Genomic DNA, 23,998 nt, shown 5'->3' on the forward strand with positions numbered 1-23,998 from the left:
ATATTGTAAAAATGATTTAAAAGTCATAACATATGCTTGTATATCGCGTGTCAATCAAAGTCTGAGTGTAGTGAGTCCAAAATAAGCATAAAAAGCCATGGTCAAATTTTTAGAGAAAAAAAAGTCATACCATAGCATGTCGGAAATTCACGAAAAAATCAGTCTAAATATATTCATAAAAAAATATTAAAAAGTCACAAAAAACGCTGGTATCGCTTGTCGCACCAAGTCGGAGTGTAGTGAGTCCAAAACAGTCATAAAAAGCCATGGTCAAATCTTTCGGGAGAAAAAAAAGTCATACTATAGCATGTCGAAACAAAAGTGAAAAATCAACAAAATTCATAAAATGTTGTAAAAATGATTTAAAAGTCATAACATATGCTTGTATATCACGTGTCAATCAAAGTCTAAGAGTAGTGAGTCCAAATGGTCAAATTTTGGTCAAATTTTGGAAAAAATAAAGTCATACTGTAGCATGTGGAAAATTCCAGAAAAAATCTGTTGAAATAAATTTATAAAAAAATATTAAAAAGCAGTCGTATGGCTTGTCGTGCCAAGCCTTCTTTTCAGTTTTTTTTCTGGCATAGATACCTTTAATTTAGCAGTGGATAGAGAGGAAACATGCAGAAAAGGACCTCCGGCCGGGATTCGAACCGGGGTGGGCTGCGTATATGTGTACACAGGATGCGCTCTAACCACTCGACCCCCAAGTCTGAGTGTAGTGAGTCCAAAATAGTCATAAAAAGCCATGGTCAACTTTTTCGAGGAAAAAAAAACAGTCATATGATAGCATGTTGAAAATTCACGAAAAAATCAGTCGAAATATATTCATGAAAAATTATGGAAAATTATTAGAAAGTCATAAAAACCGCTCATATCGCTTGACGCGCCAAGTCTGAGTGTAGTGAGTCCAAAACAGTCATAAAAAAACATGGTCAATATTTTACCCCAAAAACAAAGTCATAGCATGTTGAAAATTGACAAACAGGCAGATGGTACGGTAACGAGACAGGAAAGATTCATGTTAGACATGAAGATCAAAAGGAACCACGGCTGGCCATCTTTCTACTTCAACATCCACAAGAGACGAGGTCGAGTCAGTCAACAGTTCATATGATTGTAAAATGAGACTTCCTCAGACATGTGGGATATCTGTGAAGTTGTTTAGTTAACCTCCAGCTATACTTACTCAAACATATCAGTGCCAACATGAACTATTATTAAACGTTACAATAATGTTTTAAGAAAAAAATACACAAAATGACTCGTTTTTTTGTATTTTATCACAATTTTCTGATACTTTATTGATTAAAACCATCAACAAATGAATGACATGAAACAATCTAGTTGCAGCACTAATCCACACAATCTTTACATGAATTTCATGGACATGTTATAGTGTTCTTGCAGATTTAGGCTGCTCTCATGTGGATTTATACCCAGAAGAGAAATATTATCAAGCAATTTCTGCAGGATGTTCTACAGTGAAAGAAAAGACAAATAAGGAGTTTGTTCGTATGCCTGAAACTAAAGTGATATATAGAATCTGTCTGACAATCAACAGTCACACTTGGTAGAGAGATAACGGAGATTCTTACATCAACATTCAGTAAATCAGGATGATTGACATTCATTTTTAAATCTGAATAAACGACGAGCACCACTATGAAGAACTGGAGATGAGAGGTTCACGAACGTACCGAATCTATAGATCTTTAAGATGAACGATGGGAATGGAGTCACAGTTGTTTTTTTTTTATTTTTTTATTTTTTTAATGCACACATAAGCTCCTCCTTTGCTTCTGAGTGAAACGGAGAACAGGCACAAGGGGAGGAGTGCAGCAGAGTACAGGTGGTGCGGTGCTTGTTTGATATGCAAATATCGCATGACGTCATCTGAGTCGTCCACACTGCCTTTACGTGAGAGCCTCAGAACCACCGCCGTCTCAACAAGGAGGATGACCTACTTCCTTTGAAGTGAGTGGCGACCTTAAAAAGATAAAATGAGCCAAAGACAACGCAGCAGCATCTGGATGCACGTTTCTCATGACACAAACGGTAAAACAAAGAGTAATATTTGACAGAAAAACATCTCATTCAAATCCGGGTCAACGAAGCATAAAACCAAAGTAAATTATAATCAATATCTCAGTATAACTCAGATTTCCCACCAGTAGAATATATGTTGATGGGAAGTCTGCATTTGAATGATTCTGATCTAAATCATTGTAAAAGGAGTTAACCCCTTAAAAACGGATCTACAAGATCCGTCTCCCTTCAAAGAGACATAAATCCCACCTCTGCTGAGCGCTCACCTCCCTCCCTGACAATCAACAGTCACACTTGGTAGAGAGATAACAGGGAGATTCTTACATCAACATTCAGTGTTTCTAAACAGTAAATCATCATTCAAATGAAACACTGATCTTTATGAAATCCTAATGATTTGCTGAGAGCTTACCTCCCTCCCTGAACATCACAGAAACCTCACTTTCACACATTTTGATATCAGCAGGTCTAGCATCACTAGCTCGTCCGATGCGGAACCAGGGGAAGAGTTTCTCAATGAAAGTGTCTCTGTGAGTGTAGATATGAGTCATGTCTTCAGGGTTGTAGAAAGACACCTTCCCCCCATCATAGTCCAGCTGGACTCTGATCCTCTGGGGACTCTTCTTCACTCTGACAGTCTTACTAGCTCCATCAAAGTATTTTCCATTCTTATATAATAAACTCCAGATTCCATATTTTGGTGAATGAAACATCTTTCCCGTCCTGTCATGTGACTCTTTTGCCAAACCTACCGACCAGTCTGGAAGGTCTCCCACTTCCACCTCCCAGCTGTGTTTCCCTGAGCTGAAGCCCTCAGAACCCAGAATGATGGCATACTTGTTTCTCTCTGGATTGTCAGGAACCTGCAGGAGTGTGGACCGTCTCACCCTGGTCAGATCATCAGACAGACGGAGATTGTCAGCTGCAGTGTTTGGGTCCAGAATGACAGGACTGAAGTGGACCACGTGCTTCATCTTCTCCCAGACCCTGAAGGACAGGTTGCCCAGATGCTTGGCCACATCTATCAGCGCCCCTGAGACCAGCTGTGGATCTGACAGTGAGGTCTGGACTCTGGTTCTGGTCTGAGTGGATTTATAACTGCTGAGGAACGGCACGTTGTCTTTCTGCAGGTCTTCTTCAACAGCAGAGATACTGTCTGACAGAGAGGAGATCTGATCCTGGATCACCTTAATCTCTCTGCTGATCCTCTTCCCCTTCTGCTCCTCTTCCTCCCTCAGAGCTGCCAGTCTGGACTCCTCTTCCTCTTTCAGGAACTGGTGCAGCTTGTTGAACTCTGCTCTGATCCGTCTCTCTGTGGACGACAGCTGACTCTTGGAGTGTTCAATCATTCCATCGTATGTTTTCTCCACTTGTTTGTGTTTGACCCTCTTGTCCTGCAGAGACTCCAAGTCAGATCTCAGCCGGTCCTTCAGGTCTCTGACTGCTTGTTCTATAGGAACCACCTTGTGACCCTGGTGGAGAGAAGACTCACAGACAGGACACACAACTCGATCTTCATCCTCACAGAACAGTTTAGACTCTTCTGGATGTTTACACACCACCTCCCCCTTCTCCTCTCCCTTTTCTGTCTTAGGTGATCCAGTTTTCTGTCTCTCTTTGAAGGATTCAGCCAGTCTCTTCAGGCTGAAGTTGACCAGAGGATGTTCTTTGGAGGATTTTCTTTTACAAACGGGACAGTTTTTGTTGTTCACCTTTCCCCAGAATCCTTCCAGGCAGCTTGAACAGAAGCTGTGGTTGCAGCTCAGAGACACAGGATCTTTGAAAGTCTCTGAACACACGTAGCAGGTCAGGTAACTTTCAAGATCTCTCTCGGCCATTTCTTCTGGTGTGAATGATCCTTTAACAGCAAGACTCACCAAAGCCGTGTCCTTTTACTGATCACAATCCTAATGATCCGTGTTTGTAGTCGACGTCCTTCAGCCTGGAATGGCGTCTCACTTCAAGTACGTCGAGTCACCTTCAAGTTTCACTTATCATTTAAGTTAATCATTGACAGCTGACATATCATTTTATCACCAGTAGATACTACGGTGGCCCTGAAGGGCAAACCACAACAGCAAATCACACAACACAACAACAATTCAGACAACACCAGTCAACAGTTTGTTACACTATCACTATGAACGGCCCTCTTCACTTGGTTGGTTGCAAAAAATTCCAAGATGGCATCGGCCAAAATCCAAGATGACGATGGACACAATGCTGAACTAGATGCTTCAAAACCATCAGACAACAAAAGCAGTACCAAATCGCACATTAAATATTAGCATATTCATGAATCTGCATTTGGTGGTGTAAAATTTGAACATGACTGAATCTTATTAGATCACTCTGCGTTACAAGAACAAAACTACGTTTTAATGTGGCATGAAAAAGAGTCACAAAAAAGTTATGAAATAAGTTCCAAAATAGTCATAGTATAGTATGTTAATAAAGTCATAGTAAAGTATGTTAATAAAGTCATAGTATATCTCCAAGAGCATGGTGTCCAAAATGGCAGCAGCGGTAGGTAGAGGTGCCGCTGGTGGAGTGAGAATCCGAACAAAACCTGATATATACACAACTGCCAGTGGGAAAGTTATTCTGGAAGACGAACTTTTAAACTTTCTTGTTGTCAAAATGAAAACCCTGAGTCAAGATGACATTGTGTTAATGGCTGTGAACCACTTCGGATCTGAGTGGATTGAGAACTCCAAGAAGGTGCTGTTTGAACTCTGCCCAAGCACCCAGCGCAATGTGATACACAAAGGGGCACTAAAAGACACTAACAATGTCAAAAGCTGTTTGAAACTGCTTAATGAGGTTGGTGAAAACATCCCTCGTTTCGTGTCTCATTACCTCGACGAACTTCCGCCAGTGATTTTTAATAGCCCGGATGTGTCCTGCCTGTTTAGCAGAATTGAACATCTTAGCGCGGAGGTCACAGTTATGAAGCAGGCTATGTCTACTCAGACAAGTGCCTGTGAGGATCTACGCGCGGTAACGGTGGATATAAGACAACGTCTGTGTGCGATCGAAAAAGCCTGATTCGAGCGGAGTGACTGTGGCTACTCCACGGGCGTGTGAGGTGAACCAGGCCGGCGGCAGCGAGGAGACATCTAGCCGGAGTTCAGACTGTGCTACACTTGCACCTGGCGGGAGAAGCGCAGCAAAGGGAGCCACGGGCGACAATGGCATTGCAATATCACCTAAATGGACCAGTGTTGTGACGGAGGGTCGCCAATTAAAATATGCCACTGGGAAATCTACTACGCAGTCCAAACCCCACCTTAACCCCTCCAGAGAGAAGAGGACAACCGGGATTGTTGGATCTTGTGCTGGGGGGAGCATAAAAGCCATAACAACAAAGTCGGTGAGTGTTTTCGCTACACACTTCTCGCCTGACTTGGAGCCGGACACACTAGCTATTTACCTGAAAGAAAAACCGTGATGTCACTTGTGAAAAGATAGACACTGTACATGCACGCTGCGGCTCATTCAAAGTAACTGCCATATGCAGAGAGGTGGGTGAAATGCATGAACCAGCTGTGGCCAGAAGGGACTTTTGTGAGGCGCTTCTTTGAGGCGCGCAAACCCAGGGCTGCTGCAGGCCCAGTGGATGAGTTTGCAAGGAAAGTGGCATCTGAGAACGGGACTGAAATTTAGATATGTCTGTGTCTACAATGACGGGTATTAGAGTTGTGTCATACAACTCGCATGGCCTGCGCCTCGGACATGGGGCAGGGGACAAAGCGCAGCGAATCGTAATTGACAAGCTTTTGGAGAACACTGACATTTGTGCATACAAGAAACGTTTTTAGCGAAGAAGGATTTAGATCAACTAAACTCTGTTAATAATGACTTCCATGGAGCAGGGGAGTCTACAACAGATCTAAGCACCGGTATCCTGAGGGGCAGAATTCCTGGGGGAGTGGCCATACTTTGGCACAAGAAATACGATCCACTGATCACGGTTATTAGGCTTGAGATTGACTGGGGCATTGCCATCAAAATTGTACATAATGATAAAGCTTTTGTTATCTTAAATGTGTATACTCTTTATGAATGTAATACAAATTAGTATGAATATATTAACAGGCTTGGTTTCATAAGCTCGTTTATTAAGGAAAATGCATATACTTGTATATGTATTGTGGGTGACATGAATGCTGATATCTCAGACAAGAAATCCTTGTTTGGCCAACACCTAGTGCAGTTCTGTGAAGACAGCAAGCTGGTTCTCTCCAGCAAGGTGCTTTTGCCTGTAGATAGCTACACATACACAAGTGAAGCATGGCATACAACATCCTGGCTGGATCACTGTGTATGTACAGCTGATGCTCATGACTGTTTAGAGAAGGTGGAAATAATGTATGAGATGGCTACAACCGATCATGTACCTGTTTCATTGATGTTAAATGTTGAGAGCCTACCTGAACTGTCCAGCCTTGATAGCCATGATCTAAGTGAGAAACTAGACTGGGCAAGGATGTCAGAAAAGGATCTCTGGCATTACAAGTTATTGACTGATAGATTCAAGATACGTAGGGTGGGTGGAGGGGGTCTGGGGGCAGGGCTCAGGAGGCCGGGCATGAGGGCGCCCCAGTGGACGGGGCCGCTCAGGAGGCCGGGCATGAGGGCGCCCCAGCGGGCGGGGCCGCTCAGGAGGCCGGGCATGAGGGCGCCCCAGCGGGCGGGGCCGCTCAGGAGGCCGGGCATGAGGGCGCCCCAGCGGGCGGGGCCGCTCAGGAGGCCGGGCATGAGGGTGACCTAGCGGGCGGGACCGCTCAGGAGGCCGGGCATGAGGGCGACCTAGCGGGCAGGACGGCTCAGGAGGCCGGGCATGAGGGCGACCTAGCCGACGGGGCCGCTCAGGAAGGCGACGTGGAGCAGGCGTAGGACAACCCCCCGTCGGAACAGGAACGGGTGACGAGCGGACCTCCCAAAGGCTGCTCGGAACAGGCGTAGGACGGCCCCCCGTCGGAACAGGAACGGGTGACGAGCGGACCTCCCGAAGGCTGCGTGGAGCAGGCGTGGGACGGCCCCCCGTCGGAACAGGAACGGGTGACGAGCGGACCTCCCGAAGGCTGCGTGGAGCAGGCGTGGGACGGCCCCCCGTCGGAACAGGAACGGGTGACGAGCGGACCTCCCGAAGGCTGCGTGGAGCAGGCGTGGGACGGCCCCCCGTCGGAACAGGAATGGGTGACAGGCGAACCCCCAATAGGCTGCGAGGAGCAGGTGTGGGACGGTCCCCTGTCTGGGCTGGTGCCGGGCGATCCTCCACCGGGACTGGTGACGGACGGGCCGCCGACTGAAGACCACGGGAGAGTGTCGACCGGGCCGCCGACTGAAGACCACTGGAGAGTGTCGACCGGGCCGCCGACTGAAGACCACTGGCAGGCGTCGACCGGGCCGCCGACTGAAGACCACTGGCAGGCGTCGACTGGGCCGCCGACTGAAGACCACTGGCAGGTGTCGACCGGACCGCCGACTGAAGACCACTGGCAGGTGTCGACCGGGCCGCCGACTGAAGACCACTGGCAGGCGTCGACCGGGCCGCCGACTGAAGACCACTGGCAGGTGTCGACCGGACCGCCGACTGAAGACCACTGGCAGGTGTCGACCGGGCCGCCGACTGAAGACCACTGGCAGGTGTCGACCGGGCCGCCGACTGAAGACCAATGGCAGGTGTCGACCGGACCGCCGACTGAAGACCAGTGACCGAGACATGGCCTAGTGGCGCGGCTGTGACCGAGGCATGGGCTGGTTGCTTGGCTGTGACCGAGGCGTGGGCTGGTGGCTTGGCTGTGACTGTGGACGGAGCTGGTAGCGTGGCTGCGGAGGATGGCCGGAGTTCAGGGGTTGAGAGAAAGCCCCTGACCCAGGCAGGCAATGAGCCCCTGAGCCACGGGCTGGCAGAAACCAGCTCCCTGGCCCTCGCCAGGGCCGACTGCCTCTCCTCCTCTCCTTCAGCATGCCTGTGTTCGGCCTGGAGACACTGGAGTCTGTAGGTCGCCTCCCGAAGCTCATGTGTTGAGCCACATAAAAAAAAAGGCTGCTGAGTCCATAGTTTGCTTCTGCTGGGTCCTTTAGGGTTGGTTCATTCTGTCAGGTTCGGACAAGACGTGGACTCGAAAAAGGAGGTGAGGACCCAAATGCAGTAGAAAAGAAAGATTTATTTAAATAATAAACTAAAAACAAAACAAGAACTAAGACCAGAACAAAGTATCAACCAAAAACCACCAAGGCAAAAACATGACCGTCAAAGAAACACTTACAAAAAGGAACCAAAACACGAAGAGACACGGGAGGCAGGACGAGGTACAAAAATATCCAAGACGAGACGTGGTGCAGCATGCAGGGGAAGACAATGACCAGCGACAGCGACAGTGACAGCGACAGTGACAGCAACATCGACAACGACATTGACAATGAACCAACAAGAGACAGGGGAAACACACAGACTATATACACAGGGAGGCAGGGAGCTGACGAGGGACAGGTGAAACACATCAGGGCAGGCATGGTAATCAACACGAGAGGGTGGGGGAGTCAAGACAGCGGAAACAACAAGGACCAGGAAGTACGAGACAGGAACTGACACTGAGGGCAAAATAAAACAGGAAATCAAAACCAATGAAACAGAACATGACAAAAACACAGATCGTGACACCATCTGCTATCCTATGTGATGACATTAACTGTAATGACCAGAATCATAGTAAAGGTCTCTGTATAATGTATGAGAAGATTGTAAACTGTCTTATCAGTAGTGGTGTTATAAGAATTTTGTATAACCTCATGTCTTAAAGTTTTTTTCAGGTTACAGCTTTATGTGTTGAACTGTTTATTACTTTAGTATCCCCATGGCTGACCTAAATGTTATCAGAGGCCTGGTAGTCATGATGTCTTGTTCTGCATGAAGGTTAACTGTCAATGACGCGTTATCTCCTGTGCCTTTAAAAGACTCAAGTCACAACAATGATTGGAGCACTTCCTCTGTAGCATCCTCACACGTTGTTGCATTGTAACTGCTCCTCTTGTACAAGATTCAAGTCAGACGTCGACTTTACTTATGTCTCCGATCTCCTCCATGGGTGAATTTATTCGTTTACGGGAAAATTCTTTTAACAAGTGGTAAACGTTTCTGCAACAAAAGACGTAAACAACATAATTCCAGACCAGGATGGAATGAATATGTGGCTGAGCTCCATGCAGAGGCCAAAGAAGCTTTTAAAAACCTGGGTGTTATCAGGGAGAGCTAGACATGGCCCGAGGTTGAGTGTAAAAAACAGGCAAATGCACGATTCAAGTATGCTGTGCGTTTTATTAAAAGAAACGAGCAGGCTATGAGGGCGAACGCCATGGCCAAAAAGCTTCAGCAAAATAATGCCAATGACTTCTGGAAAGAAGTTAAGGTTATTAATAACAGTAAGATGCCTTTGCCGTCTAGTGTTGCTGGGGTCACTGGACCTGAAAATATTGCAGAACTCTGGAGCAAACATTACAGTAACATTTTTAATTGTGAGTGAGAAATTTTATGCTGGAAATGTTCTTTTTAACAACAGTGTGTTTATTAGACCTGATGATGTGTACTCTGCCATTGAGAAATTGTCCATGAACAAAGCATGTGGTCTTGATCAGATATCAGCAGAACATCTAAAACATGCCTGTCATAGATTACATGTCTTGCTTGCTATGTGTTTCACTGGGTTATTAATGCATGGCATACTGCCTGACTCTATGTTGTCTGTACTGTTAGTGCCTGTGATTAAAGACAAAACTGGAAAAATCTCCAGCATAGATAACTACAGGCCTATTGCTCTAGCTAGCATCATTTCTAAAGTGCTAGAAAGAATTATTTTAGATCGGCTTAGTGAGTATGTAGGAACCGCTGACAACCAGTTTGGTTTTAAAAGCAAGCTTGGTACAGATCAGTGTGTGTATGCTCTAAAAGAAATCATTAGTAAATACAGACGGCAGAACTCCACCATGTTTATGTGTTTCCTAGATGCGTCAAAAGCATTTGATAGAGTCAATCATAGCAAACTGTTTTCCAAACTCCAAGAGCGTGGTGTCCCACTTCACTTGATAAGGATCCTGCAGTTCTGGTACACGCAACAGACCATGCAAATCAGATGGGGCAGTAGTATATCTGCACCCTTTCATGTAACTAATGGGGTGAGACAGGGTGGCATCTTGTCACCTCTCCTCTTCAATATTTACATGGATGATCTCTCCATGAAGCTTAGTCAATGCAAGACTGGATGTATGGTAGGTGATAGTCTCATTAACCATCTCGTATATGCTGATGATCTGGTCATCATGTCTCCATACAGTGCTAGGCTACAGCAATTACTTAAAGTGTGCTCAAGCTATGGAGCCCAGTATGACATTATGTTTAACCCTAAGAAGAGTGTCATTCTGATTGCTAAAACTAAGGAGGATCAGAAGCAAAAGTTTCCCTCATTTCTACTGTCTGACCGGCCTTTAGATGTTGTTAAGAGACTACGGTATTTGGGTCACATCATCAATGAGGATCTGTGTGATGATGATGACATCCGGCGTCAGTGCTGTAAGCTCTATGCTCAGGCCAATATGCTGGCCCGCAGATTCCATATGTGCACGGATGACGTTAAAGTTAGTCTCTTCAGAGCCTACTGTACTCCTCTTTACACAGCTCATCTCTGGTGTAAATATACCACAGCAAAGCTAAAGAAGCTACAGGTAGCATATAATGATGCATTCAGGATCCTCCTTAAGCTGCCAAGATGGACAAGTGCAAGCACTTTATTTGTTAATAGTAATGTCCCCACCTTCCATGCTGTGTTGAGGAATCTTATGTATACATAGTATAGTATGTTAAAAAAGTCATTGTATAGTATGTTAAACAAAATTCATAGTAAAGTATGTTAAAAAAGTCATAGTATAATATGTTAAACAAAATTCATAGTAAAGTATGTTAAAAAAGTCATAGTATAGTATGTTAAAAACGTCATAGTAAAGTATGTTAAAAACGTCATAGTAAAGTATGTTAAAAAAGTCATAGTAAAGTATGTTAAAAAAAGTCATAGTAAAGTATGTTAAAAAAAGTCATAGTATAATATGTTAAACAAAATTCATAGTAAAGTATGTTAAAAAAGTCACAAACTCAAAAAAACAAAATGAAACAAAGACAACGCAGCAGCATCTGGATGCACGTTTCTCATGACACAAACGGTAAAACAAAGAGTAATATTTGACAGAAAAACATCTCATTCAAATCCGGGTCAACAAATAATTTGCATCGCCACTTTATACACCTGACAGTGAAAGGGGCGAAGCATAAAACCAAAGTAAATTATAATCAATATCTCAGAATAACTCAGATTTCCCACCAGTAGAATATATGTTGATGGGAAATCTGCATTTGAATGATTCTGATCTAATTCATTGTAAAATGAGTTAACCCCTTAAAAACGGATCTACAAGATCCGTCTCCCTTCAAAAAGCCATACATCCCATTTCTGCTGAGCGCTCACCTCCCTACCTGAACATCAGAGAAACCTCACTTTGACACATTTTGATATCAGCAGTTTTAGCATCACTGGCTCGTCCGATACCAAACCTGGGGAAGAGTTTCTCAGTGAAAGTGTCTCTGCAAGTGCAGATGTGAGTCATGTTTTCAGGGTTGTAGAAAGACACCTTCCCCCCATCATAGTCCAGCTAGACTCTGATCCTCTGGATCCTCTTCTTCACTCTGACAGTCTTATCAGCGCCATAAATGTATTTTCCATTTATATATAATAAACGACAGATTCCATATTTTGGTATCACAGGTAACTCTTCCTTCCTGTCATATGACTCTTTTGCCAAACCTACCGACCAGTGTGGATGGTCTCCGACTTCCACCTCCCAGCTGTGTTTCCCTGAGCTGAAGCCCTCAGAACCCAGAATGACGGGATAGTTTGTGCTTCTCTCTGGATTGTCAGGAACCTGCAGGTCTGAGTCTCCCCGTCTCACCCTGGTCAGATCATCAGACAGACGGAGATTGTCAGCTGCAGTGTTTGGGTCCAGAATGACAGGACTGAAGTGAACCATGTCCTTCATCTTCTCCCAGACCCTGAAGGACAGGTTGCCCAGATGCTTGGCCGTATCTATCAGCGCCCCTGAGACCAGTTGTGGATCTGACAGTGAGGTCTGGACTCTGGTTCTGGTCTGAGTGGATTTATAACTGCTGAGGAACGGCATGTTGTCTTTCTGAAGGTCTTCTTCAACGGCAGAGATACTGTCTGACAGAGAGGAGATCTGATCCTGGATCATCTTCATCTCTCTGCTGATCCTCTTCCCCTTCTGCTCCTCTTCCTCCCTCAGAGCTGCCAGTCTGGACTCCTCTTCCTCTTTCAGGAACTGGTGCAGCTTGTTGAACTCTGCTCTGATCCGTCTCTCTGTGAACAACAGCTGCTTCTTGGAGTGTTGAATCATTCCACCGTATGTTTTCTCAACTTGTTTGTGTTTGACCCTCTTGTCCTGCAGAGACTCCAAGTCAGATCTCAGCCGGTCCTTCAGGTCTCTGACTGCTTGTTCTATAGGAACCACCTTGTGATCCTGGTGGAGAGAAAACTCACAGACAGGACACACAACTCGATCTTCATCCTCACAGAACAGTTTAGACTCTTCTGGATGTTTACACACCACCTCCCCCTTCTCCTCTCCCTTTTCTGTCTTAGGTGATCCAGTTTTCTGTCTCTTGGCAAAGGATTCAGCCAGTCCCTTCAGGGTGAAGTTCACCGGAGGATAGTCTTTGGATGATTTTCTTTTACAAACCGGACAGTTTTTGTTGTTCGCCTTTTCCCAGAATTGTTCCAGGCAGCTTGAACAGAAGCTGTGGTTGCAGGTCAGAGACACAGGATCTCTGAAAGTCTCTGAACACACGTGGCAGGTCAGGTAACTTTCAAGAAGATCTCTCTCGGCCATTTCTTCTGGTGTGAATAATCCTTTAACAGCAAGACTCACCAAAGCCGTGTCCTTTTACTGATCACAATCCTAATGAACCGTTTGTAGTCGACGTCCGTCAGCCTGGAATGGCGTCTCACTTCAAGTATATTGAGTCACCTTCAAGTTTCACTTCTCATCATTTTAAGTAAACAAGCTGACGGTTCATTCTATCACCAGCAGGTGTTGCTGTTTGATTCACTATCAGATTTCACAGCAACTTTGCACATGAAGTGCCTTAGAATATTTACTTGTAAGAAAGAAGTAATGTATTTGTAAGTGTAAAAAACAAAACATAAGATAAATGAGGAAATTCTTTGACATTGTAAACAAATGTCTGAAGACAGAAACACAAATAATCCCCATGCCAATGCATGTGTTACACAGATTAAATCATCATTTAATGACTTCTGTTTAAACCACAAAAAAGCCCCTGTGCTAAGACCCGACCCCGTTCGGTCATGATGGGGTTTTGGTCGTACGATTTTCCCTCTTATTTTGTAGCGTTATCTCTTGTGTTGTTGATTTCCTGTTCTGTACTTCCTGGTCCTTGTGGTAACCTCTCGCTTCTGGGCTCTTGACTATTCTACTTTTTTTTATTTTGTGAACCTTAATATATTGAAAATTTAATCCAACCTAAAAGCGGACCATTTCTTTAGAGCTCCCCCTAAACATCTCATGGGCAGCTGAGCTCCCCTGTTAATTTGAACCACAGTTTGAATACATATGATTGTAAAATGAGACTTCCTCAGACGTGGGATATCTGTGAAGTTGTTTAGTTAACCTCCAGCTATACTTACTCAAACATATCAGTGCCAACATGAACTATTATTAAACGTTACAATAATGTTTTAAGAAAAAAATACACAAAATGACTTGTTTTTTTGTATTTTATCACAATTTTCTGATACTTTATTGATTAAAACCATCAACAAATGAATGACATGAAACAATCTAGTTGCAGCACTAATCCACACAATCTTTACATGAATTTCATGGACATGTTATAGTGTTCTTGCAGATTTAGGCTGCTCTCATGTGGATTTATACCCAGAAGAGAACTATTATCAAGCAATTTCTGCAGGATGTTCTACAGTGAAAGAAAAGACAAATAAGGAGTTTGTTCGTATGCCTGAAACTAAAGTGATATATAGAATCTGTCTGACAATCAACAGTCACACTTGGTAGAGAGATAACGGAGATTCTTACATCAACATTCAGTAAATCATGATGATTGACATTCATTTTTAAATCTGAATAAACGACGAGCACCACTATGAAGAACTGGAGATGAGAGGTTCACGAACGTACCGAATCTATTGATCGGCTCTTTAAGACGAACGATGGGAATGGAGTAGGTTTTTTTTTTTTTTTTAATGCACACACAAGCTCCTCCTTTCCTTCTGAGTGAAACGGAGAACAGGCACAAGGGGAGGAGTGCAGCAGAGTACAGGTGGTGCGGTGCTTGTTTGATATGCAAATATCGAATGACGTCATCTGAGTCGTCCACACTGCCTTTACGTGAGAGCCTCAGAACCACCGCCGTCTCAACAAGGAGGATGACCTACTTCCTTTGAAGTGAGTGGCGACCTTAAAAAGATAAAATGAGCCAAAGACAACGCAGCAGCATCTGGATGCACGTTTCTCATGACACAAACGGTAAAACAAAGAGTAATATTTGACAGAAAAACATCTCATTCAAATCCGGGTCAACGAAGCATAAAACCAAAGTAAATTATAATCAATATCTCAGAATAACTCAGATTTCCCACCAGTAGAATATATGTTGATGGGAAGTCTGCATTTGAATGATTCTGATCTAAGTCATTGTAAAATGAGTTAACCCCTTAAAAACGGATCCACAAGATCCGTCTCCCTTCAAAGAGACATAAATCCCACCTCTGCTGAGCGCTCACCTCCCTCCCTGACAATCAACAGTCACACTTGGTAGAGAGATAACAGGGAGATTCTTACATCAACATTCAGTGTTTCTAAACAGTAAATCATCATTCAAATGAAACACTGATCTTTATGAAATCCTAATGAGTCGCTGAGAGCTCACCTCCCTCCCTGAACATCACAGAAACCTCACTTTCACACATTTTGATATCAGCAGGTCTAGCATCACTAGCTTGTCCGATGCTGAACCAGGGGAAGAGTTTCTCAGTGAAAGTGTCTCTGTAAGTGTAGATGTGAGTCATGTCTTCAGGGTTGTAGAAAGAAACCTTCCCCCCATCATAGTCCAGCTGGACTCTGATCCTCTGGAGACTCTTCTTCACACTGACAGTCTCACCACTGCCATAAGTGTATTCTCCATTCTTATATAATAAACGCCAGATTCCATATTCTGGTGAAACAAATCTCTTTTCCTTCCTGTCATGTGACTCTTTTGCCAAACCTACCGACCAGTCTGGAAGGTCTCCCACTTCCACCTCCCAGCTGTGTTTCCCTGAGCTGAAGCCCTCAGAACCCAGAATGACGGGATAGTTAGTGTTTCTCTCTGGATTGTCAGGAACCTGCAGGTCTGAGTCTCCCCGTCTCACCCTGGTCAGATCATCAGACAGCCAGAGAAGGGAGTGTACAGTGTTTGGGTCCAGAATGACAGGACTGAAGTGAACCATGTCCTTCATCTTCTCCCAGACCCTGAAGGACAGGTTGCCCAGATGTTTGGCCACATCTATCAGCCCCCCTGAGACCGTTTGTGGATCTGACAGTGAGGTCTGGACTCTGGTTCTGGTCTGAGTGGATTTATAACTGCTGAGGAATGGCATGTTGTCTTTCTGCAGGTCTTCTTCAACAGCAGAGATACTGTCTGACAGAGAGGAGATCTGATCCTGGATCACCTTCATCTCTCTGCTGATCCACTTCCCCTTCTGCTCCTCTTCCTCCCTCAGAGCTGCCAGTCTGGACTCCTCTTCCTCTTTCAGGAACTGGTGCAGCTTGTTGAACTCTGCTCTGATCCGTCTCTCCGTGGACGACAGCTGACTCTTGTAGTGTTGAATCATTCCACTGTATGTTTCCTCCACTTGTTTGTGTTTGACCCTCTTGTCCTGCAGAGACTTCAAGTCAGATCTCATCCGGTCCTTCAGGTCTCGGACTGCTTGTTCTATAGGAACCACCTTGTGATCCTGGTGGAGAGAAAACTCACAGACAGGACACACAACTCGATCTTCATCCTCACAGAACAGTTTTGACTCTTCTGGGTGTTTACACACCACCTCCCCCTTCTCCTCTCCCTTTTCTGTCTTAGGTGATCCAGTTTTCTGTCTCTCAGCAAAGGACTCAGCCAGATTCTTCAGGCTGAAGTTCTCCAGAGGATAGTCTTTGGATGATTTTCTTTTACAAACCGGACAGTTTTTGTTGTTCGCCTTTCCCCAGAATTGTTCCAGGCAGCTTGAACAGAAGCTGTGGTTGCAGGTCAGAGACACAGGATCTCTGAAAGTCTCTGAACACACGTGGCAGGTCAGGTAACTTTCAAAAAGATCTCTCTTGGCCATTTCTTCTGGTGTGAATAATCCTTTAACAGCAAGACTCACCAAAGCCGTGTCCTTTTACTGATCACAATCCTAATGATCCGTGTTTGTAGTCGACGTCCGTCAGCCTGGAATGGCGTCTCACTTCAAGTATATTGAGTCACCTTTCACTTTCACTTCTCATCATTTTAAGTAAACAAGCTGACGGTTCATTCTATCACCAGCAGGTGTTGCTGTTAGATTCACTATCAGATTTCACAGCAACTTTGCACATGAAGTGCCTTAGAATATTTACTTGTAAGAAAGAAGTAATGTATTTGTAAGTGTAAAAAACAAAACATAAGATAAATGAGGAAATTCTTTGACATTGTAAACAAATGTCTGAAGACAGAAACACAAATAATCCCCATGCCAATGCATGTGTTACACAGATTAAATCATCATTTAATGACTTCTGTTTAAACCACAAAAAAGCCCCTGTGCTAAGACCCGACCCCGTTCGGTCATGATGGGGTTTTGGTCGTACGATTTTCCCTCTTATTTTGTAGCGTTATCTCTTGTGTTGTTGATTTCCTGTTCTGTACTTCCTGGTCCTTGTGGTAACCTCTCGCTTCTGGGCTCTTGACTATTCTACTTTTTTTTATTTTGTGAACCTTAATATATTGAAAATTTAATCCAACCTAAAAGTGGACCATTTCTTTAGAGCTCCCCCTAAACATCTCATGGGCAGCTGAGCTCCCCTGTTAATTGAACCATGGTTTGAATACATATGATTGTAAAATGAGACTTCCTCAGACGTGGGATATCTGTGAAGTTGTTTAAGTTAACCTCAAGCTATACTTTCTCAAACATATCGGTGCCAACATGAACAATTATTAAACATTACAATAATGTATTTAAAAAATCCACAAAATGACTCAAATTCAAGGTTTTGTTGTTTTGTATTTTCCCCCAATTTTGTGATACTTTATTGACTAAAACCATCAACCGATTAAATGACAATAGAAACAATCGTTAATTGCAATACTAATCCACACAATCTTTAGTTTTATTTCATGGACATTTTACAATTTTCTTGCCCATTTGGGCTGCTCTCATGTGGATTTATACCCGGAAGGGAACTATTATCAAGCAACGTCTACTTATAAGAGAAGGATCTCTGTCAACAACATAGCCACATTCTGATAGTTAAAGAATAAAGTATTTAATAAGAACTGGATAGCAAAAATATACAGGTACTTTACAAAGCAGGGCACACTCGCTTAGACTCGACAGACCACACAAGGTAGTTAACTGCCCGAACATCACAAAAAACAATGTACCCATGTACAGAGGCTTAACGTCCTCGACATGGAGGTCGAGGGTTCGAATCCAGCCCGGGATTTATTTCCAGCATAATGTCTCTCGCTCTCTCCTCTAATTTCCTCACTAAAATAAAATGCTTGATAGGCTGAGAAAAATATAAAAAAGTCATAAAAAACGCTGGTATCGCTTGTCGCACCAAGTCGGAGTGTAGTGAGTCCAAAACAGTCATAAAAAGCCATGGTCAAATCTTTCGGGAGAAAAAAAAGTCATACTATAGCATGTCGAAAAAAAAGTGAAAAATCGCCAAAATTCATAAAATATTGTAAAAATGATTTAAAAGTCATAACATATGCTTGTATATCGCGTGTCAATCAAAGTCTGAGTGTAGTGAGTCCAAAATAAGCATAAAAAGCCATGGTCAAATTTTTAGAGAAAAAAAAGTCATACCATAGCATGTCGGAAATTCACGAAAAAATCAGTCTAAATATATTCATAAAAAAATATTAAAAAGTCACAAAAAACGCTGGTATCGCTTGTCGCACCAAGTCGGAGTGTAGTGAGTCCAAAACAGTCATAAAAAGCCATGGTCAAATCTTTCGGGAGAAAAAAAAGTCATACTATAGCATGTCGAAACAAAAGTGAAAAATCAACAAAATTCATAAAATGTTGTAAAAATGATTTAAAAGTCATAACATATGCTTGTATATCACGTGTCAATCAAAGTCTAAGAGTAGTGAGTCCAAATGGTCAAATTTTGGTCAAATTTTGGAAAAAATAAAGTCATACTGTAGCATGTGGAAAATTCCAGAAAAAATCTGTCGAAATAAATTTATAAAAAAATATTAAAAAGCAGTCGTATGGCTTGTCGTGCCAAGCCTTCTTTTCAGTTTTTTTTCTGGCATAGATACCTTTAATTTAGCAGTGGATAGAGAGGAAACATGCAGAAAAGGACCTCCGGCCGGGATTCGAACCGGGGTGGGCTGCGTATATGTGTACACAGGATGCGCTCTAACCACTCGACCCCCAAGTCTGAGTGTAGTGAGTCCAAAATAGTCATAAAAAGCCATGGTCAACTTTTTCGAGGAAAAAAAAACAGTCATATGATAGCATGTTGAAAATTCACGAAAAAATCAGTCGAAATATATTCATGAAAAATTATGGAAAATTATTAGAAAGTCATAAAAACCGCTCATATCGCTTGACGCGCCAAGTCTGAGTGTAGTGAGTCCAAAACAGTCATAAAAAAACATGGTCAATATTTTACCCCAAAAACAAAGTCATAGCATGTTGAAAATTGACAAACAGGCAGATGGTACGGTAACGAGACAGGAAAGATTCATGTTAGACATGAAGATCAAAAGGAACCACGGCTGGCCATCTTTCTACTTCAACATCCACAAGAGACGAGGTCGAGTCAGTCAACAGTTCATATGATTGTAAAATGAGACTTCCTCAGACATGTGGGATATCTGTGAAGTTGTTTAGTTAACCTCCAGCTATACTTACTCAAACATATCAGTGCCAACATGAACTATTATTAAACGTTACAATAATGTTTTAAGAAAAAAATACACAAAATGACTCGTTTTTTTGTATTTTATCACAATTTTCTGATACTTTATTGATTAAAACCATCAACAAATGAATGACATGAAACAATCTAGTTGCAGCACTAATCCACACAATCTTTACATGAATTTCATGGACATGTTATAGTGTTCTTGCAGATTTAGGCTGCTCTCATGTGGATTTATACCCAGAAGAGAACTATTATCAAGCAATTTCTGCAGGATGTTCTACAGTCAAAGAAAAGACAAATAAGGAGTTTGTTCGTATGCCTGAAACTAAAGTGGTATATAGAATCTGTCTGACAATCAACAGTCACACTTGGTAGAGAGATAACGGAGATTCTTACATCAACATTCAGTAAATCCTGATGATTGACATTCATTTTTAAATCTGAATAAACGACGAGCACCACTATGAAGAACTGGAGATGAGAGGTTCACGAACGTACCGAATCTATTGATCTTTAAGATGAACGATGGGAATGGAGTCACAGTTGTTGTTTTTTTTTTGTTGTTTTTTTTTTAATGCACACATAAGCTCCTCCTTTGCTTCTGAGTGAAACGGAGAACAGGCACAAGGGGAGGAGTGCAGCAGAGTACAGGTGGTGCGGTGCTTGTTTGATATGCAAATATCGCATGACGTCATCTGAGTCGTCCACACTGCCTTTACGTGAGAGCCTCAGAACCACCGCCGTCTCAACAAGGAGGATGACCTACTTCCTTTGAAGTGAGTGGCGACCTTAAAAAGACAAAATGAGCCAAAGACAACGCAGCAGCATCTGGATGCACGTTTCTCATGACACAAACGGTAAAACAAAGAGTAATATTTGACAGAAAAACATCTCATTCAAATCCGGGTCAACGAAGCATAAAACCAAAGTAAATTATAATCAATATCTCAGAATAACTCAGATTTCCCACCAGTAGAATATATGTTGATGGGAAGTCTGCATTTGAATGATTCTGATCTAAATCATTGTAAAATGAGTTAACCCCTTAAAAACGGATCTACAAGATCCGTCTCCCTTCAAAGAGACATAAATCCCACCTCTGCTGAGAGCTCACCTCCCTCCCTGACAATCAACAGTCACACTTGGTAGAGAGATAACGGGGAGATTCTTACATCAACATTCAGTGTTTCTAAACAGTAAATCATCATTCAAATGAAACACTGATCTTTATGAAATCCTAATGAGTCGCTGAGAGCTCACCTCCCTCCCTGAACATCACAGAAACCTCACTTTCACACATTTTGATATCAGCAGGTCTAGCATCACTAGCTCGTCCGATGCGGAACCAGGGGAAGAGTTTCTCAGTGAAAGTGTCTCTGCAAGTGTAGATGTGAGTCATGTCTTCAGGGGTGTAGAAAGACACCTTCCCCCCATCATAGTCCAGCCGGACTCTGATCCTCTGGGGACTCTTCTTCACACTGACAGTCTCACCATTGCCATAAAAGTATTTTCCATTCTTATATAATAAACTCCAGATTCCATACTTTGGTGAATGAAACATCTTTCCCGTCCTGTCATGTGACTCTTTTGCCAAACCTACCGACCAGTTCGGAAGGTCTCCCACTTCCACCTCCCAGCTGTGTTTCCCTGAGCTGAAGCCCTCAGAACCCAGAATGATGGCATACTTGTTTCTCTCTGGATTGTCAGGAAGCTGCAGGAGTGTGGACCGTCTCACCCTGGTCAGATCATCAGACAGATGGAGACTAGGGAATGCAGTGTTTGGGTCCAGAATGACAGGACTGAAGTGAACCACGTCCTTTATCTTCTCCCAGACCCTGAAGGACAGGTTGCCCAGATGCTTGGCCACATCTATCAGCGCCCCTGAGACCAGCTGTGGATCTGACAGTGAGGTCTGGACTCTGGTTCTGGTCTGAGTGGATTTATAACTGCTGAGGAACGGCATGTTGTCTTTCTGCAGGTCCTCTTCAACAGCAGAGATACTGTCTGACAGAGAGGAGATCTGATCCTGGATCACCTTCATCTCTCTGCTGATCCTCTTCCCCTTCTGCTCCTCTTCCTCCCTCAGAGCTGCCAGTCTGGACTCCTCTTCCTCTTTCAGGAACCGGTGCAGCTTGTTGAACTCTGCTCTGATCCGTCTCTCTGTGGACGACAGCTGACTCTTGGAGTGTTCAATCATTCCATCGTATGTTTTCTCCACTTGTTTGTGTTTGACCCTCTTGTCCTGCAGAGACTCCAAGTCAGATCTCAGCTGGTCCTTCAGGTCTCTGACTGCTTGTTCTATAGGAATCACATTGTGATCCTGGTGGAGAGAAAACTCACAGACGGGACACATAACTCGATCTTCATCCTCACAGAACAGTTTAGACTCTTCTGGATGTTTACACACCACCTCCCCCTTCTCCTCTCCCTTTTCTGTCTCAGGTGATCCAGTTTTCTTTCTCTCTTTGAAGGAGTCAGCCAGTCCCTTCAGGCTGAAGTTCACCAGAGGATGTTCTTTGGAGGATTTTCTTTCACAAACGGGACAGTTTTTGTTGTTCTCCTTTTCCCAGAATTGTTCCAGGCAGCTTGAACAGAGGCTGTGGTTGCAGCTCAGAGACACAGGATCTCTGAAAGTCTCTGAACACACGTAGCAGGTCAGGTAACTTTCAAGATCTCTCTCGGCCATTTCCTCTGGTGTGAATGATCCTTTAACAACAAGACTCACCAAAGCCGTGTCCTTTTACTGATCACAATCCTAATGATCCGTGTTTGTAGTCGACGTCCTTCAGCCTGGAATGGCGTCTCACTTCAAGTACGTCGAGTCACCTTCAAGTTTCACTTCTCATCATTTAAGTTAATCATTGACAGCTGACATATCATTTCATCACCAGTAGATACTACGGTGGCCCTGAAGGGCAAACCACAACAGCAAATCACACAACACAACAACAATTCAGACAACACCAGTCAACAGTTTGTTACACTATCACTATGAACGGCCCTCTTCACTTGGTTGGTTGCAAAAAATTCCAAGATGTCATCGGCCAAAATCCAAGTTGACGATGGACAAAATGCTGAACTAGATGCTTCAAAACCATCAGACAACAAAAGCAGCACCAAATCGCACATTAAATATTAGCATATTCATGAATCTGCATTTGGTGGTGTAAAATTTTAACATGACTGAATCTTAGTAGATCACTCTGGGTTACAAAAACAAAACTACGTTTTAATGTGGCATGAAAAAGAGTCACAAAAAAGTTATGAAATAAGTTCCAAAAAAGTCATAGTATAGTATGTTAATAAAGTCGTAGTATAGCATGTCGAAAAAATAATACAAAAGTTATAGTATAGTATGTCGAAAATTGTCATAGTATAGTATGTTAATAAAGTCATAGTAAAGTATGTTAAAAAAGTCATAGTATATCTCCAAGAGCATGGTGTCCAAAATGGCAGCAGCGGTAGGTAGAGGTGCCGCTGGTGGAGTGAGAATCCGAACAAAACCTGATATATACACAACTGCCAGTGGGAAAGTTATTCTGGAAGACGAACTTTTAAACTTTCTTGTTGTCAAAATGAAAACCCTGAGTCAAGATGACATTGTGTTAATGGCTGTGAACCACTTCGGCTCTGAGTGGATTGAGAACTCCAAGAAGGTGCTGTTTGAACTCTGCCCAAGCACCCAGCGCAATGTGATACACAAAGGGGCACTAAAAGACACTAACAATGTCAAAAGCTGTTTGAAACTGCTTAATGAGGTTGGTGAAAACATCCCTCGTTTCGTGTCTCATTACCTCGACGAACTTCCGCCAGTGATTTTTAATAGCCCGGATGTGTCCTGCCTGTTTAGCAGAATTGAACATCTTAGCGCGGAGGTCACAGTTATGAAGCAGGCTATGTCTACTCAGACAAGTGCCTGTGAGGATCTACGTGCGGTAACGGTGGATATAAGACTTTTGTGAGGCGCTTCTTTGAGGCGCGCAAACCCAGGGCTGCTGCAGGCCCAGTGGATGAGTTTGCAAGGAAAGTGGCGTCTGAGAACGGGACTGAAATTTAGATATGTCTGTGTCTACAATGACGGGTATTAGAGTTGTGTCATACAACTCGCATGGCCTGCGCCTCGGACATGGGGCAGGGGACAAAGCGCAGCGAATCGTAATTGACAAGCTTTTGGAGAACACTGACATTTGTGCATACAAGAAACGTTTTTAGCGAAGCAGGATTTAGATCAACTAAACTCTGTTAATAATGACTTCCATGGAGCAGGGGAGTCTACAACAGATCTAAGCACCGGTATCCTGAGGGGCAGAATTCCTGGGGGAGTGGCCATACTTTGGCACAAGAAATACGATCCACTGATCACGGTTATTAGGCTTGAGATTGACTGGGGCATTGCCATCAAAATTGTACATAATGATAAAGCTTTTGTTATCTTAAATGTGTATACTCTTTATGAATGTAATACAAATGAGTATGAATATATTAACAGGCTTGGTTTCATAAGCTCGTTTATTAAGGAAAATGCATATACTTGTACAGGCATGTGAGAAAATTAGGACACCCCATTAAATAATCAGCTTTTTATTTAGAAATGGTTCACATATCAATGTCCAGTCATGTTTTTACGTATTTTTCAAAAAGAAAGTGATTTAATTGCAATTTAACAACAAAAATGAAC

General features: G+C 43.2%; 2 protein-coding genes and 1 pseudogene across 3 annotated transcripts; all 3 read right to left on the bottom strand.

Annotated features, from left to right (window-relative positions):
- Positions 1-2,438: 2,438 nt before the first annotated feature.
- On the bottom strand, positions 2,439-6,508 carry LOC311032219 (zinc-binding protein A33-like; the record flags this gene model as incomplete). The annotated part of the gene is made up of 2 exons (XM_084038854.1): positions 2,439-3,729; positions 6,483-6,508. 2 exons carry the CDS (start codon positions 6,506-6,508, stop codon positions 2,439-2,441), a joined length of 1,317 nt encoding a protein of 438 aa, XP_083894980.1.
- A 5,066-nt stretch (positions 6,509-11,574) lies between these two features.
- On the bottom strand, positions 11,575-13,005 carry LOC311032220 (nuclear factor 7, ovary-like; annotated as a pseudogene). Its single transcript has one exon. The product of its transcript is annotated as a nuclear factor 7, ovary-like (transcript).
- Positions 13,006-13,939: 934 nt separating this feature from the next.
- Positions 13,940-22,006, bottom strand: LOC311032221 (uncharacterized protein; the record flags this gene model as incomplete). Its single annotated transcript, XM_084038855.1, has 2 exons — positions 13,940-16,571; positions 20,570-22,006. 2 exons carry the CDS (start codon positions 22,004-22,006, stop codon positions 15,063-15,065), a joined length of 2,946 nt encoding a protein of 981 aa, XP_083894981.1. The 3' UTR covers positions 13,940-15,062.
- Between the last annotated feature and the right edge of the window lie 1,992 nt (positions 22,007-23,998).

Source organism: Eutrigla gurnardus, assembly GCF_963514095.1.
Source record: "Eutrigla gurnardus genome assembly, chromosome: 21".
Classification (NCBI taxonomy): Eukaryota; Metazoa; Chordata; class Actinopteri; order Perciformes; family Triglidae; genus Eutrigla; species Eutrigla gurnardus.